At 50.5% G+C, this 13,419-nt stretch overlaps 3 protein-coding genes across 3 annotated transcripts; 1 reads left to right on the forward strand and 2 right to left on the reverse strand.

Moving 5' to 3' along the window:
* Window positions 1–1,279: 1,279 nt before the first annotated feature.
* J4E88_010911 (Type I Iterative PKS) lies at window positions 1,280–6,694 on the reverse strand (the record flags this gene model as incomplete). The annotated part of the gene is made up of 2 exons (XM_049404501.1): window positions 1,280–6,162; window positions 6,289–6,694. The coding sequence occupies 2 exons, from the start codon at window positions 6,692–6,694 to the stop codon at window positions 1,280–1,282; spliced, it is 5,289 nt and encodes a 1,762-aa protein (XP_049249708.1).
* A 1,489-nt stretch (window positions 6,695–8,183) lies between these two features.
* Window positions 8,184–10,341, forward strand: J4E88_010912 (uncharacterized protein; the record flags this gene model as incomplete). The annotated part of the gene is made up of 4 exons (XM_049404502.1): window positions 8,184–8,653; window positions 8,792–9,668; window positions 9,731–10,232; window positions 10,289–10,341. 4 exons carry the CDS (start codon window positions 8,184–8,186, stop codon window positions 10,339–10,341), a joined length of 1,902 nt encoding a protein of 633 aa, XP_049249709.1.
* A 420-nt stretch (window positions 10,342–10,761) lies between these two features.
* Window positions 10,762–12,824, reverse strand: J4E88_010913 (uncharacterized protein; the record flags this gene model as incomplete). Its single annotated transcript, XM_049404503.1, has 3 exons — window positions 10,762–11,452; window positions 11,509–11,703; window positions 11,755–12,824. 3 exons carry the CDS (start codon window positions 12,822–12,824, stop codon window positions 10,762–10,764), a joined length of 1,956 nt encoding a protein of 651 aa, XP_049249710.1.
* Window positions 12,825–13,419: the final 595 nt, after the last annotated feature.

The raw sequence follows: 13,419 nt of genomic DNA on the forward strand, positions 1-13,419 counted from the left end.
TTTTCTAGTATTAGTAAGTCTATCTAAAGCTAATCTTATTACTAGTTATATTATCTTACTTACTAAAGCTTAATTAAGTCTTTTTATTATTACTATATATATTATATTTCTATTAAATATACTACTTTAAAAGTTCTTCTAAGATTATTATTTTAGAAGCTATTATAAAAGCTAGTATAAACTACTTTATTTATACTATACTATAAGCTATTATAAGCGCTTTAAAGAGCTACTTTACTAGTACTTTAGAGCTATACGCTAAGTCTATTAATATTTCTACTATACCTATTTTTATTATACTTATTTCTTTTACTTTTATTTTAATTATTTTTATTATATATATATCTAGCGTATAATCTTTTATTATTATTTTTTTCTAGTTTTACTTTTAAAAAGCTTATTAGTAGATATAGTCTACCTTTAAAGTAATAGAAAAAGTATTTTATTTAAAATCTTACTAGACTATTTTTAATTTCTTATACTATTTATATTTACAACTAGATATATAAAGTAAGATTAATATTACGTTTATAGCTTTCTCTAGCTTTTAAGAATACTATACTTTAATTAAAAAATACTTTAGCTAAAATACTTTATAAAAGAAATAAAAGCTAAAATAATAAAAAAATAGTATTTATAGCTTATCTTATATAGTAAGATACTATTTGTTAAATAGTAGCTATAATAAACTACTATAAGTTCTATTAAAATCTAGTCTATAAGAGAATATTTATTATATTATAGTTATTAGAAAATATCTATTCTAAAGCTATTAGTAGTTCTTAATTACTATCTAAGCTTCTAAAAGTTATATAAATAAGTATATAGTCTAAGTCTATATAGAGGTATTAGTACTACTAGTAATATATATTAAATATATTAAAATTTTAAAATCTTCTAGTAGTTCTAAAATAACTTAGAAAGCTAAGCTATTTTTAATATCTTTTTATAAAATAAAGTTTTTAAAATTAGATCTAATATACTATAATAGTAATATATACTAAATATTTTAAAACCTTAAAATCTTCTAGATATTCTAAAATAACCTAGAAGCTAGGCGTTTTTTAATATTTTTCTACTAAATAGAGTCTGCAAAATTAGGTAGAAGGTACTATCTAGATATATATATTCTTATTATAAGAATTAGATACTTATTCTTTTTAAACTAGCTTTTTTTATTCTTTATATATATTAGTTTACTAGAAAGCGTGTCTCTACCTCTAATGTTATCTCTAGCTATCTTGTGTACCTAGCGTAGCGCGATATAGATGTGTTTTCTCTACGTCCTTACCTTCTCTGCAAACCAGCTAGCAAGATGGCAAACAGTTGGATAACTCCAGAACAGAGTGGGGGGCACCTTCACTTTCAAGGCGCTCTGTAATCGATGACGCAGCGTCGCTGTTATGACGCTATCGACGCCCAGATCCGCTATGGCGGCGCGCGGGTCCACCTCCTCAGCACTCTCCAACATCAGTACCCCAGCGACGACATCTCTGATCTTCTGTTCCAACCATATCCTCAGATCAAGGCCGTTTGTAGGCATCGCGCCTCCAGCTGCGGTGTCGGCATCGATGTCTCCCTCTACAGTACCGGGTGAGAGCGTCTTTGTTCTTATTGCGATGTCGTCCAAAATGTCCGCGGGCAACGGCTCACCTTCAGGAAAGGGTAGAGTCCGCAGCACAGCACCATGAGCTAGGTCGTACTTACCAAGATGCTCCCAAGCGCGGAATGCCTCCTCGGGCGTGATGTCGGTAATGCCCTTGCTTTGCAACTCAGCGTTGATAGACTCGGCACTCGCTGCCATGCCCAGGCCACGCCAACTAGTCCACTGGAAGGCTACGGTGTTGTCTCCAAGCGCGCGCCTATACGTGGCCAAGGAGTCAAGGAAGGCATTCCCGCTGGCATAACTGCCTTGGCCTGGGAAGCCGAAGAGCTGGCCGCACGAACTAAAGAGGACAAGCCAGTCGAGCGTTCGCGGTGGAAAAGTGGTGTGCAATGCCAGCGCCCCAGCAACCTTGGGCTGTAGCACGCGCGAGAAGGCTTCGGGCGAGGCATTCAGGACGAGCTGGTCTTCGAGCGTGCCCGCCGCGTGGACTATACCCAGCACCGGTGGTAGTTGTAGCCTGTCTAATTTGGTCTGCAGCACTGCCGCTGCGTCTGCTGCACCAATGTCGACCGCGAGTGTGTATACCGTTGCTCCGCAAGCCTCGAGTTCCAGAATCTTGTCGACAGCAGCCTTGAGGCCGCTGGATGAAGATGACTCGAGCTTGTCCCAATCACACCTCGCAGGCAGTCTTCGTCGAGATACCAGCACCAATCGCCGCGCCCCCTTATCCACGAGCCAGCCCGCCACCTCGAGCCCGAGCGAACCCAGTCCGCCCGTCACTAGATATGTTCCTGCTGGCTTAGGCATCAAAGAGGGAGGTGGAGAGGAAGAATAAGATCGAGAGGCGGAGGTATCATACAATCTCTCACGTGGCAGCGGTTGCAGACGAGCAACTCGAGGGAGACCGTCTTCCATACAAACAACGTCTTGATCATGGACGTACGTCATTGCGAGCATAGGAAAGGTCTCATCGTCGCTAAGATCCTCGACATCTATTAATGCTCCCCATTGGTCAGGGTGCTCAGATGCAATGATACGGGCGAGCCCGTGGAGCGGAGCATGAGACAATGCCGTGGGTGTTTCGGCAGTTGACACTCCTGTGGTAATGGCGAAGACTTTGCTTCCGCTACTGCTTCCGCTTCCGGATGTGGACATGCTGCCAACGGCATGCTTGGTCAAGAGCAGTAGCTCCGAGAGGAACGTCTCGGCTTTGGATGGCACGTCGATTGTAACCGATACGGGGCCTGGACAGTATATGATTGCCGTATTGGGGACCAGTGCTTTAGCGACCACTTCTGCTGCCGACTTCACGCGGGTGGTTGTCACGTTTCTGGCTTTACGCTCTTTTTGCAGCTGTTTCCAGCGCCAGTCAAGCGTAGCTGGGTTCTCTGATACTAGGATGAAGCTTTCCCAAGAAGCTGCCTTGCGCGAGAATGGTGCGGGCACCCAAGCGACGGTGTGGACGAGGCTCTCGACACTGCCGCTGACGCCCGGGGTGCCCTCGATTTCGGAGAAGCGCATCGACTTAAACCTCACCAACACTCTACCCTCTTCGTTACATACGTTGACATGAACTGCGGGAGCTCGACGTTCGCCAGCCGCCTCGACGTAGAGATAGCAGGTCTTGGGCGGCGACACCCCGTACTCTGTGAAGAACTGGACCGTCTCAATCTGTGCTGGCATCCGCAATTTTGGGTTATCAAAGAAGATGGTAGACCCCACAGATGTTGCAGCGTCGAGAAGAGGGGCCCATGAAGAGCCATGCCAGGGCAGCTTGGCGCCGTCCGCGACATCTGGCGCAACATCGACGCGAGCAAGCATTTCCTTGAGGTCGCCAAAGTGCTCTGTGACAGCCCAAGGGAATCCCATGGCTGAAACCCCGACCTTGTCCAAGTAGTCGATGGAGAAGTCAGAGGGCAGGACAGTACCAATTCGCCGCTTGACAGCTTCAATATCGATGTAAGGCATCACGCTGGTATCCAATTGAGATGCGCTCCAACGACCGACAGTATGGGTAACCCAAGACTGGTCTTTGGAGGCACTGCTTTGATGCAGAGTTGACGTTATCTTGATACTGTCATCCACCAAGACTACCTGGACGTCTCGTACATCGCTGATGACTATTGGGACGCGCAGGTCAATGTTGGACAAAGTGGAAGCCCCTGTGGCGTGATAGAAAGTGTTGATCAGCACGGCAGCGGGTACTATCTCAGTCCCGTGGAGTGGATGATTACCTGGGAATGGCTTGGTGTCATTACCCAACCTGGTGGTGTACAAAGTCGTTTTGGTTGCAGTGCCGGAAACGGGGGTTAACTGGCCCAGCAGAGTGTGCTTGTCAACGTCATGCGTGAGGCTGTCCAAGCCCAGCGAGCTGCCACTATGCACCTTTCTCCAGATCGGCTTGTGCACCCAATGCGTTCCAGGCACTCCCGGTGCCCATCGACGGCCAAGAGACCTGTCGAAGTCAATGGTCGCGGCCTTTGTGTACAACGTGCCGATAGCTTGCGCCACACACATCTCCGGAGACTTGCGGCGGCGAACGGTTGGAATAACTGCGAACTCTTCGTCTTCAATTCCATCATCTAGGATGGTTTCGTTGATTGAATGGGACACGATTGGATGACTGGACACCTCGAGGAACAGTCGGAATCCGTCTGAAATGGATGCCTTCACGGCGGATGTGAGTAAAACAGGGCTGATCATGTTGTGGACCCAATATTCGGCGTCTCTTAGGCTGTTCGAGCGTGGGTCAGGGTCGGATGTCGAGTAGAGAGGAACCGTTGCTGGCCGAGGCTGTATATCTGTCGCTAACATCTCCCTCACTGGTTGCGCCAGCGGACTCAGCACTCCTGCACAATGGAATGCAATGTCGGTGGCCACCCTAATCGCCTCGATGCCTCGTTTTTGGAGTTTCTCAACATACATCTCGACGGCTTTGACCCTTCCGCTGATGAGGCAAGCTGAGGGCGACGAATGGATTGCTGCAACAACATCTTGCTCATCGTATAGCTCCCCCTTGACTTGATCAAAGGGCAGATGTACAAGGAACATAGCTCCAAGACCTTTGACTTTGGCGTACTGCCCAGCTCTTCTAGTGACGATCAAGGTACCTTCTTCTGGGGTAAGGCAGCCTGCTGTCACCGAGGCGGCAATCTCACCCACGGAATGCCCAATGATAGCACCAGGATTGACTCCTTCTGACTTAAGCAAAGCAGCAAGTCCGATTTGGAAGACATATGTCAAAATTTGCACCCGATCGGACTCGTCGAAGTCGCTGCCACTCTTTCGGAACACCTCGATAGGGGAGAACCCAGCCTCTGCTTGCACGATGCGGTCTAAGGGCTCAACAGCGCCGTGGAAGACGGGATTGGCAACCAGCTGCCTCGCCATTTCGTTCCACTGTGCGCCATGACCTGAGAAAACCCAAACGACATCTTTCTTTGTGTTCGTCGCGAGCGCGTTCCCCTGAGAACTCCACTCGCCGTTGTTACCACCTTCGGCAAATACTTTGAGCATTTCCGCTGCCTGCTCTACACTGGTAACAGCAAATGCTGCTCGGTACTCATGATGAGCGCGGCGGAGAGCAAGGGTGTTTGCAATTGACCTCAAATCTTCTCTCTTCCCTGGACCCATCAACCACCTCGCCAGCGATTCCGCCTGTCCAGCAAGTCGTTTTCGTTGTGGGGCCGAGATCGCAAGCGTGACTGGGGCGTGAGCGCATCCGCTGTTCTGTTGGTTCATCGTAGCAAGGCGAAACGAAGACTGCTCGATGATAGCGTGAGCAACGGTGCCCCCATATCCATATGAACATATAGCCGCCCGACGTGGATGCGCCTCCACGTCCAGCCAGTCGGAAACCTCTTGCACTACTTCTGTACCCGAATTCTTCCAGTCGACCTTAGAGTTGAGCTTGGTGAGGTTGGCCTGCGGCGGAAATTGCGCCTTGTTCAGGGCCAGAACAGCCTTGATGAACCCTATTGCTCCAGCACCTGCTTCGAGGTGGCCGACATTTGGCTTCACTGATCCTACGTTCACCGGCTTCGATCTGGATACACCGTAAACCGCCGATATTGCGCTGACCTCGGTCGGATCCCCCAAAGGCGTCGATGTCGCATGAGCCTCAACGTACTCTACAGTCGCAGGGTTGACGTTTGCTCGTTTAAGGGCTTGTCGGGCAACAAGTTCCTGTGCTTTCGCGTTCGGGGCCATAATACCGTTCGTCTTGCCGTCCTGAGCGACTGCAGAACCCTTGAGGGTAGCAATGACGTTATCTCCATCTCTTATCGCATCCCGAAAGCGCTTCAACACTACGATTGCGGCACCTTCCCCCCTTCCATAACCATGTGCATTGTCATCGAACGACAGACACGAGCCATCGGGCGATATAGCACCAGCTTTATCTAACACCCGCGTCAACCCAGGCCCACAAATTGCATTTACGCCACCAGTAATAGCCATTTTCGACTCGCCCAACAGGATTGCCTGGCGTCCATGGTGAATCGCAACTAGTGAACTTGCGCATGCCGCATCAACCGCCGTGCTCGGGCCCATGAGGTCTAGGTGGTAGGATATCCGATTCGGTATACCGCAATATGCGGTCCCGATACCTGTCCGGGGGGTTAGAACGGGAACATGCAGATCGCACAAAGCGTCAGTAGACTAATAGTCGTAAATGATCTTACCTAACCAAGGCTCGATGTTGGGAAGATCTTCTAAAAGCAACTTTCCGTAGTCATCAGAGTTTACTCCCATAAACACGGCAGTGTCAGTTCCGGAGAGCTTCTTGGGATCTATGCCTGCAGATTCCAGCGCCTCCCACGCTACTTCGAGAGAGATTCGCTGCTGCGGGTCCATCTGCTCAGCCTCTTTAGGCGAAATTCCAAAGAAGCTGGGGTCGAAGTCCTCCAGGGCGTCCAGATAGTATCCACGCGACGTCGCTTCATCGAGCGCTTTGATGTTGCGGACGTCACGGTGGCGGTAGGGCTCCCATCGCATAGCTGGGATCTCGGACGAAGCGTCTCGCTTCGCCAGGATAGATTCCCATAGCTGTTCCGGGCTGTGGTTTCCACCGGCCACACGGCAGGCCATGCCAATGACGGCTACGTCGTTACATTCTCCCTTAGATCTGTCAACTTGCGATTCTTCATTTGTAAGTTTTGACACCTACAAGTTCTCCAAGCTCTGCTTCTGTTACTGAGCTATGCACCGGCACTGGGCTAAAGGAACTAGATGAGTATTGATCTGAGTCGGGAGTTTCCATCGTGGCGTTAGTCCTCATGTCCGATAAGAGTTACCGACGAAGGATAGCAGACTTGTCAAACAACCGGTTTAAACCCTCACTTTCAGATTCAATAGAGATTCCCAAAAGAGTTGAATGATTCAAGTAGGGTACTGGTGTGTCATGCGATCTTGAATGTTGACGAATTGATGGCGTTGCGTGCTCCCAGTAGATCATATGGGTATCTTTTTCGAAGTCCAACTTAAAACTGGATGATGATAATACATATTGACTACAATAGTCGCTCGCGGACTTCCCAGACAGCGGGCATTTCGGCTTTGAAAGTTATCCGGGGTATTTGGGACGGGCCCCGGGAGATTCTCCCGACAACGAGAGTTTCAGTATTTAAACTTTTCCGGGTCATTTCACGAGGAGCTCTCTTCCATAATCACAGCACCGGATAGAAGTATACTATACCTATTTCGAGTTTATTCGTCAGAAACCGAAACAGGCAGATAAGGGATCTCGATAGACCCAGCTCTTGGCTCAGTCAGAAACTTTCTATATGGGTAACGTGGGGAGCATAATCCGCAGGTATTGAATGTCTTCAGCGGCGTTTCTCTTCTTGGAAATGCAATCGAAGTAGAAGTGTCGCAGCATCGAAGGCGCGAAGGATCCAGATGCCTGCTTTCTTGGCTGTACGCCGCACTCCAAATCTCCCCACAATCCAACGATCGAATAACACTGCAGAGAAACCACTCCTGGCCCCCGGGATCTCTAAGAAGGGAATTGCGGGTGTCGGCATGCGGGATTGTCGCGGGGAATCAGGATCGTGGAGTTACCTGCCTGTACTAGTGCGCGATCAATCGGAGATTGAAGTCTTTGGCCTGACACAGTTTGGCAGACAAATCCTACGAATTGCGTTTGCCCTCTCTACTTCGCGGCATCCCGAGCTTGCGCCTCGGTATTCTTCCAACAAGTCATTCGGATCTTCGCGCGCAATCTCAGATGTCTCCATGACGTCGTTCACTTTGGGTCAAGCATCGCTAATCGCAATTCCATACAAGCAAGGGGCTTGCCGATTCGGACGATGATCAGGTTGCCGGTAGCCACAATGAGGCATCCCTAGGTACACATTCGGCCCGGTGAGGGATGTCTTCGGCCACGTCAGGGATCTATTCTGCCTGGCGATGCGATCCGAGCGAATAGTTCCGCGACAAGGCCGAATGGTACGCACGCCCCTAAACGATGCGATAGACTTTCTTAGACCCCCCAGGTCATGCCTGGTAACGATTCATTCTGCCACGTTCCTTTGCGCAACACATTCGTTAACTTTGTTTTCTGTCATTCATTATTACCATGCATCTTCAAAAGCACTCGCTTCTTAGCGTACTTCTGACTGCCTCGCTCGGCCTTCCACATACCCATGCCGCGCCGATACTGGACTCACTCGTGAACCCTTTTCTGGACTCATTAGGTTCGATACTGAGCGGCAAAGGGCTAGTGCAAGGTTTACTTGGTTCCATCGAAGGCGCTATTGGCGTGGAGAAGACGTACGACTACGTCGTCGTGGGCGGTGGCACCGCTGGCAATGCAATCGGTGTACGCCTCGCTGAAGCAGGCTACTCGGTCGCCATCATTGAGGCTGGGCTTTACTACCAAATTGGAAAGCCTGTTTTAGGCTCCACACCTGCCGGTGGCATCGTGGGAATCGGTGCCAATCCTCTGGACTCCGATCCTATCGTTGATTGGGTCTTGACTACTGAGCCTCAAGCGGGCGCAGATAATAGACGCGTGCACTATGCGCAGGGAAAATGCTTGGGTGGCTCGTAAGAACGATCCATAACACAACACCCATCACAGTACTAACGCGATGTTTCATGCAGTTCTGCGCTCAACTTCCTAATCCACCACAGGTAAGAAGAGTCGTCTCTGCATCCGATTGCGGTGTACTGATCCCTTTTCAGAGGTACTGAGGGCTCATACCAAACCTGGGCCGATGCTGTTGGCGACGAGAGTTACACGTTTGCCAACTTTGAACCCTACTTCAAGAAGGCTGTCACTTTCACCAAGCCGAACGACGTCATACGTGGCGATAATGTGACTACGCAGTACGATGAGAGCGCCTTCGAGACCCCAGGCGGACCTATCCAGATCGGTTACTCCAACTATGTCTCTCCATTCTCGACCTGGATGGAGAAGGCTCTCCACGCAGTCGGCCTGAAGAGGACCAGCGAATTCGACAGTGGCAAACTGATGGGAACACACTACACACAAACCTTCATCGACGCGAAGGAGCAGACGCGCAGTGCATCGGACGAATACATCAAAACAGCGCTCGACAACGACAAGCTCGCTGTGTACGCAAACACCCAGGCCCAGAAGATCCTCTTTGATGGCAACAAGACCGCGACCGGCGTAAGGGTTCAGTCCACGGCCATTACCTACGACATCCATGCTTCCAAGGAGGTCATCGTTTCTGCAGGTGCCTTCCACAGCCCCCAGTTGCTCATGGTATCGGGTGTAGGTCCAAAGGAGACTTTGGAGAAGTTCAACATCGACGTGGTTGCCGATCGCCCTGGCGTAGGCCAGAACATGTGGGATCACATTATGTTCGGACCAGCTTACGAAGTCAGCTTCAACACGCTGGACAACACTCTCCACAACCCCGTCGCACTTGCCGATGCTCTGGCCGACTACACCCTCAAAGGCGAGGGCGTACTTTCTTCCAACGTAGTCGAGTTCCTCGGCTGGGAAAAGCTGCCCCAAGAGTTCCGCCAAAACTTCTCTCAGTCCACCGTCGATGCCTTGAACCAATTCACCGATGACTGGCCAGAAGCTGAGGTACGTCCCTATATTTTGATGATGACAATGCAGGATAGACGCTAATCACAAACTTTGAACAGCTTATCAGCGGAAACGGCTACATCGGCGACTTCTCTCTCCCTGTCCTCCAACAACCCCTAGATGGCAAGCAGTACGCCACAATCCTCGGAGGCATCGTAGCACCCACGTCCCGCGGCAACGTTACCCTGCAATCGGCATCCATGAGCAGCTCGCCTCTGATCAACCCCAACTGGCTCACCTCTCCTGCGGACCAAGAACTCGCCGTCGCGCTCTACCGTCGCATGCGCCAGATCTGGAACTCGGAAACCATGCAGCAAGTTGTGATTGGTGACGAATACTGGCCAGGCAAGGAGAAGGACAGCGACGAGGAGATCTTGGCTGTAGTGAGAGACAGTTTGATGACCATCTGGCATGCGTCTTGCACGTGTAAGATGGGAAAGAAGGATGATAACATGGCGGTCGTGGACACCGAGGCTAAGGTTTATGGCGTTCAGGGCTTGAGGGTTGTAGATGCGAGTGCATTGCCTATCCTGCCGCCGGGTCACCCCACCAGTACGATTTGTAAGTTTCCCATGCGAGCTCAAGTGTTGTGTGGACGTCTGCTAACATTCGCGTAGATGCGCTCGCGGAGAAGATTGCCGCTGGCATTGTGGAGGCCAATCGGCGATAAGAGCCATGCGACAGTGAAAGATTTGTCGTGAAATGAAGCGGAAAAAAAATAGGTCGAAGACCTTTTACCACGCGTTGGAAAATAACCTGAGGTTGGAGCCTCGGGTAGGATGTCGACTTTGAGAGCGCGTGTTGTTACTTTCTGTTCCCTTTCTTGATGTGTATATTTAATGTAGCGAAGCAATCCATGAGTCAACCGTGCGACAGCTTAACCCACAATGAAGAGTGCATGAATGGAACCAAAATACCGAAAAGTGAAACCCAGAAGCATATCAGACGTTCTCGCCGCAAACTCGTAATGTACTCATGTACTCGGCCAGAGGACGTCGGACCCCACAAGCAAGAAGTGGTCCACGTAGCAAAAGAAAGAAGCAAGACGGAAGAAATCGGCATATAGGTCCTTGCCCTTCTCAATGCATCTCTACAAGGCAAGCTTGATCGTCTTGCCCACACTAGGCGTGTCGTTGGCGTCGATCGCGAACAAAAGCCAGTATCCAGGCAACGCGACTCCTGGGTCGCCCGGGATAGCCACCGTATAGCTCGTACCGCTACCCGACATCGTTAATGCGATCCTTCTTTGATCGGTGTTGACGGTATGAGTGGCGGTGCCAAACCGCACCAGCGAGAACTTGGTAACAGCCGCAGTCGTGGTGATGCCTAAGTTAGCGCCCAGTCTGGCAGTAGAGGCTACAGTGCTTATGACAGGACGTGCGCGTCTTGTCCCGTCAGCGTTCAGAAGGTAGGGCGGTACAAAGATCTCGGCGTCGAAGTGATTGTTGGCACCGCAAGAACCGCACAAGCCGCCACCGCCGACGAAGACGGTCGCATCCGGCATGAGGATTGCTACGGAGTGATATGTCCTGGGAATTTGCATGGGGTTCAGCTGTGTCCATCTTCCAGTAGTGGGGTCCCACAGCTCCGGAGTCAGCTGCGCCGTGTCGTCGTTGAACGGGTGCAGACGCGATTGTCCACCAGCAACGAAGACTGTTCCGTCAGGAAGCGCGACACCATTCGCGAAACCACGCGGATAGGTCATAGACTGGGTTTTGGCGACGGTTGGGTTTGTCTTTGGTGCACCTATCGTGACGACATAGGCACTTGTGCGCCCGTCACTAAAAGACAACGAAGTCAGCGTTGTTGCGTGAGTGATGCGAAAGGCGGTTCATACCTGTTTTCGTAGTTTGCAGCACCTCCTGCAGTGAGTATCTTTCCGGCTGTGGCGTCGAACATTACTGCATTGCCACACATGGCATCCCCGTCATCCAAGCGGTTACCAGCACCGGTGGTACTTCCAGATCCGACAGTATCGTACCAGTTCATGGCGATCGAAGGACCAGCTTGGAAGACCGTCTGGTTCTTCCATCTGTATTGGGTCAGCAACAAGTCAGAGATGATGATTGGGCGCTGGACTTACCCAAACAGCCAAGCATGGTTATCAGAACGATAGACGCCCGCAGTATCAGCTGTAAGCATAGGGCTGACGAGCGCATTCTGTAACAGAGCCCAAGTATTTGCAGTAACGCTATAGATCTCTCCGTTCTTGCCACCCCTGTTGCCGCTCCATGATCCGCCGATATTGAAGATGCGCCCGTCGGAGCAAGTAGCGGTAGATTGGTACCCCCGAGCAATCCTCATGTCGCTTCCTGGGGTCCAGGCGTCACCAGAAGGGTCATAGATGCTGGTCTTTGCAGCGTCGCTGCCCCCCGAAACAATAACACGGCCGTTGAAATCCAGGGAGATACCTGGGCAGAACATGTCGTGCTGTGTATTGGAGACCTGAAGCTGGCTCGACTCGCCAGTAGCAGGATCATAAATGCCTGTTTGGGTGAAGCCTCTGGATCCGCCGAAGTTGTCCTTCGCGAAGGCCGACCACATCAGCACTTTTCCGTTCGGGAGCAATGAGACAGCTGCTGGTACAAGCGGGAAATCCACAGTCTTCTCCCATAAGCCTTTGCCTGCCGCTGGCGGAGCGTATGCTGTATCCTGGAAGACGTTGATCTCAGCGATGGTGGTCCATTGGTTGACGGCGCTTTGAGCTTCTGAAGTAGCTGTGATCCTAACATATCGTGCCGGTTTCGCGACGAAGGAAGTCCTCTTGGTCGTCGCATCGTTGTTGTATGTGCCGACAGCGACGACCTTCCAGCTCGAGTTGTCGGTACTAATCTCGATCCTGTGTCCTCCGATCCTGCCATTGGCGTTGTCGCTTGGGCGTGGCTGCAGACTGACGGCGTTGATGTTATAGGATGCTTTCATGTCCACGATGATCCAGTTTGGTAGAGTGTCGGCCGGCGCGGGATCATATTTTGAGTGCCAGAACGATGTCGCATTTCCATCGAGCGCTTTAGAAGGCTCATTACCAGCTTGGAAACTGTCCGACGTTGCGGTCCATCCTGAACGGCTGATAGTGACAGAGGCAGAGTCGACTGAACCCGCTAGAATGAGTACGGCGATATAAATCGCTGATAGACTGGACCTGAAGCTCATGTCGAGGATTGAGAAGTGGAGGCAGCGACTTTGTTGCTGATATGAGTCTCAATGCAAGGAAAGCTTCGAACTTATAGTTCTTTGATAAGGTTCTGGCGGCATGTCAGCTTACACGACGCTGACCTCTGTTCCCATCGCCTCTCGACCATAATCATTCATCTCACACTCGCAAACGCCATGATGCCCGTCTAGCTTAGCTTACAATAGCACTGTCCAAGGTTGATGCGGAAGTCCAGCTCCGCATACGCCCAAGAATAGACATGTGGAAGATATCGCCAATTTACGAGGCTGACGGACTTGACGCATCGCGCCCACAGACTGATCTCCGCGTAGATAGTACCATTCATTGACCTACATCTCAAGAGGCTACCTCAGTGATGGGCTCGGATTTGCCCGCTCAAGACCGGTAGTCCGTGTTGGCTGCATGATATATTAGGCTGCATACTAGATGCGTGCTCAGAAGCCTGGAAAGGAACGCCACAGGATGTCACCGGGTACTCGGACATCGTATTGATCATGTGGATGATGATATCGCGAATTGTTACTGCCATGGGAAGAAGCAGGCGCAATGCCCAATATTTGCTGCATGCAGGAC

This window comes from Alternaria novae-zelandiae (assembly GCF_023758075.1).
Source record: "Alternaria novae-zelandiae strain BMP 2774 chromosome Unknown scaffold_44, whole genome shotgun sequence".
Classification (NCBI taxonomy): Eukaryota; Fungi; Ascomycota; class Dothideomycetes; order Pleosporales; family Pleosporaceae; genus Alternaria; species Alternaria novae-zelandiae.